Source organism: Otolemur garnettii, unplaced genomic scaffold, assembly GCF_000181295.1.
Source record: "Otolemur garnettii isolate 467f Iridium unplaced genomic scaffold, OtoGar3 scaffold00092, whole genome shotgun sequence".
Lineage (NCBI taxonomy): Eukaryota > Metazoa > Chordata > Mammalia > Primates > Galagidae > Otolemur > Otolemur garnettii.
The window spans coordinates 7,520,571-7,524,637 of NW_003852487.1; the positions used below are offsets into that span (position 1 = coordinate 7,520,571).

Below are 4,067 nucleotides of genomic sequence, written 5' to 3' on the forward strand. Positions count from 1 at the left end.
GATTCAAACCCACCACCTTAGGTGTATGTGGCTGGTGCCTTAGCCACTTGAACCATAGGCACCAAGCCAAAAACAGGGATTTTAAGCATGTCCCATAAGTCACTGTATGTGTGAGACCCTGAGTTACAGGGTTATCATTTATTATTTATTAAAATCCCAAGTCTGAGTCCCTTCTGCTGGGGGAACAATATTTGTAAGTAACCCTTACTTCGCTTTAATGCAATATTGTCCCTCTTTAAAAAAATGTCTGCTTTTTTTTTTCTCTTTGATGATTTAGAATTAGAAAATTAGGGTTAATAGTCTGACTTAAATTTTTGCAGGTATAATTCTTTTGTCTTTTCAGTACTCACAAATGTCAAAAGCCAAGTAAGGAAAGTGTACATTTTGTCAGCCCACACTGTGCTCTTCATGCTGTGAGTCCTCTGGGAGCATCAGTTCTCAAAACCTCTCCTCGAAATGTCAAATAGGGACAAGTTAAAGGAAACAACCTATTTTCCTCTAGGCTGATTTTTGCTTTAAAAAATGCTGAAGGAGTGCTTATAAAATTACAGCAACGTCTAGATTGCTGGACTTTATACCTCCCTTTCAAGAGTTCTTCTGGGGTGTCAGGGGGCTGATAAATAACACTCTTTTTCTTACCTGAGTTAGAAACAAATTTAAGCTGTAGGAGTCAGTCAGGTAGGGTTCAAAATGTCACTTGCATAACTGAAAAGGCTGTTAGAAAACTTGATCTGGGGTCTGTCTGACTCACCCAGACAAACAAGACCCTGGTGGGACTGAGCCACAGCCAGCCCCAAGGGGCTGCCACCAGCACAGCCTGGACAGCCAGCAGGCAGACCTTATCAGAGAAGGCCCCCAGGGCTGGAGGCCCAGACCACTCTCCGTCCCAGTGAGATGTAAGGGAAGCTGGAGTAGGGGGACAGGACACAGAAGGGATAAGCGAGGGCAGCAGTTCATACAGTGTTGGGCCTTCAGGCCAGAATAGCGGGCAGCTAGGCCTGCGGAAAGGTCAGCAGTCCCAAATGCACATTGCTAGATGCTGAGAGGAGACCTGAACATCAGACACTGCTCAGAAGCCAGGCTTTCTATGCAGTGGGAGCAGTGGTCACCACAGCAGACTCCACCAGAGCTGCTCAGTAATGACGGTGAAGACACATGGACAGTGGAACGGGAATCAGTAACTCTTCAGGTTGTTCCTACCTAGTGAGCAGTGAACGCTTAATACTTCCATTTCCCTATGTCCATGCTATACGCGAGGGACCTCTTTGTCCTGTCGTCTTTCATCCTGCCCTCAGTGTGTGTGTTTGCTCTAAGCAGGTTGGTTCGCCTCAGCACATCCCTGCTGCAACGGCTCCCTCTCTGCTCATGACCCCCATGGTGTTCACACAATCCACCTGCGCCCCAGCAAAGGAGCGGGAGGGCAGGCTCTTGCCTGCAGGAGGCCCAGAAGCACCTGCAGCCTCCAGCAGCCTCCTCCTGCCTGTGCAGAGCCCGCAGCCCTCTGTGGCCACCAGCACCCCGCTCACCAAACTTCAGCTCCAGGAAGCACTGCTGTACCTCATCCAGGTGAGAGGGACACGTCGTCTGCTTCCTGCCTTTCTAGGTTGGTTGCGGCTGTGAAATAAAGATTCAGTTCCCTGGTGCCTAGTTAGCACTCCCTGAGAATAAAGGGGGCATTAACTACTCACCCTAAAGCCTCATGGCTCCTGTGCTCAGCCAACTAGATGATACATAGAATACTGAGGGTAGCTTTGGGTGTCTCAGCTCTTCAAGGATTCTGTCATTTAGAGGATTGAGTAAGACCCTATCACCTGTCAGAAAAGAGGGAAACATCCACTGATGATTAAGCAGTCACTCAGAGGACTCTGGATGCTGCAGAAACCCCAAACAAGAGAACTTGCCAAGGGGCAATGGAGGTCAGAGCAGTCCTGGGCAAGCAGCCGTCGGCTGAGTGGAGAGTTCTGGTAGACTGTCAAACATAAGCATGTAGGTAAGGGAGCAAGTGATGACTGTAGCCACTAATGGCATATTTTAATAAAAACTTGAAACCTCATTATCAGGATTCCTGGTAATAGGACTCCTTATCAGCCACTTGTCTCACCTGTCTGTGAAATGATGAGACGATAATAGTGTTTTGAGCGCTGCACATGTATCAACTCGTTCAGTCCCTGTACACAGCCCTGTTATTTTTCCTTTTCTACAGACGAGGAAACTGAGGCTGAGCAGCTGTCCTGAGGTCACATAGTTGGTAAATAAGCAGAGTTCTCCGTGCGTCTTGCTCTGCCGATGCTCTAGACATCATCTTTAGGTGCACACTAGCAGTCACTCAGCAGACTGTCGTCTTCACGGGTCATTGAGACTCATTCTCATGCATAGGGACTTGGTGGCTACTTTACAGGGAAAGGGGGAAGATAGTATCACTCTCTTTGTTGCATGAAAATAATGCTAACTCTGTGTGGGGTACCAAGAAGGAGCCAAGGGGGAATGTGAAATGTGGGTGAATTACTGACACTTTACAGAATTTGAGTGGGAAAGAAGTTATCTAGAATTAAAAATCAAGAAAACCAGGCCATCGGGTGGTGGCTCACACCTGTAATCCCACGGTTCTGGGAAGCCAAGGTGAGAGGATCCCTTTAGCTCAGGTGTTTGAGACCGGCCTGAGCAAGAGGAAGACCCTGTCTCTACAAAAATAGAAAAATTAGCCGGGCATGGTGGCAGGCGGGAATAATCCCAGCTATTCAAGAGGCTGAGGCAGGATTGCTTGAGCAGTAAGCTATGATGACACCACTGCACTCTAGCTGAGGTGACAGAGTGAGAGACTGTCTCAAAAAAAGAAAAAGAAAAGAAAACCACGTGTTGGACTATGACTCTCTCTCACTCTCAGCTAGGCAAAAGGCCTCAGAGACGACCAACCTAACTCCAGCCCACTTGCTAAGACCAGAAACTTTCTGTAACTCATGGGAAGGATTATACTGTCTTTAATGAGATACTGATGAAGCATGTTGCAAGTAAAATTCTAAATTAATGCCAAAAACAGAGTAGACACATTGTGGATGAATTGGAGGGCGGGCTTGTGAGAGCTACCACAGTCTCTCAACCAAACTTTGAGAGCACTGACCTGGATCATTTCCTCCCAGTTCATCCATCTGCTGGAGTCCTGTGTCTTTTCATGTGGCAGACCCAGGCCTTTCTCAAGTAAACCTTGTTCCATGCTGCCACGTGGCAGGGTGGCCCATCTGTGCTGCATGTAACAAGCACTTACTATTCACATACAGACCGCTGAAAACCAGCAGCTCTGTCTGGCCTTGCCTCCAATCCCACTTAACATTCACAGTGCAATCAAAAACGACCAGCTGGTAATCAAACAGTAGAGATGACCATTCTAGTGTTCAAATGCCAGCTCAGCTTAAGACAGAGGAGCCCTTTGTTTCTGCCAGTCAAATTACATTCCCTTGGGTCTTTCAATTTTGTTTTCCAGAATGACGACAACTTCTTAAATATAATCTACGAAGCCTATCTCTTCAGCATGACACAAGCAGCCATGAAAAAGACTATGTGAAAACCAATCCTTTTACAACTGATTTTCAAGTTCCTTTTAGAACTCCAGCACAAGGTTCCTTCTTTGTCAAGTGGTGTTACCCTTAATGTTTCCACATTTTTAAAAAAGTATGTGTAATATGAAGTAAAATGTTTCAGACTTTTTATATAGTCAAGTGGTTTTCCTTTTTGTTGTTGTTTAAAATCGCATCCTTTAGTACACACGGTACTAAGAATTGAATGGTAGAAATGTCCTTTGCTCAGGTCACACAAGCTTAATTAATTAATTGTTTTGCATGTATGGGACCATTTTTAGAAGAATGAGCTTCTCGGTAAGAAGGGCTTTTCTTGGAGCTTAGTTTAACTTATTGATGCATAGAGCTGGTTAGTCTTTGAACACAGTGTGAAATTTCTCTTGCAGAACTCTGTGTGCACAGTGCATGCTGACCACCAGGTGGCAGTGTCGTCCCTGTTAATGAGCCTGTTGGTATAATGATGGTCTTTTAACCAAAGTAAACCCTTCATTTGCA

At 45.9% G+C, this 4,067-nt stretch overlaps 1 protein-coding gene across 1 annotated transcript in view; it reads left to right on the forward strand.

Moving 5' to 3' along the window:
- The window catches only part of DCP1B (decapping mRNA 1B), a 65,762-nt gene extending 62,059 nt beyond the window's left edge, over positions 1 to 3,703 (forward strand). Inside the window, exons 8-9 of the mRNA XM_003795470.3 lie at positions 1,318 to 1,566; positions 3,479 to 3,703. Coding sequence (XP_003795518.1) covers positions 1,318 to 1,566; positions 3,479 to 3,559 — 330 coding nt within the window. The 3' untranslated portion in view covers positions 3,560 to 3,703. The remainder of the gene's footprint in view (positions 1 to 1,317; positions 1,567 to 3,478) is intronic.
- Positions 3,704 to 4,067: the final 364 nt, after the last annotated feature.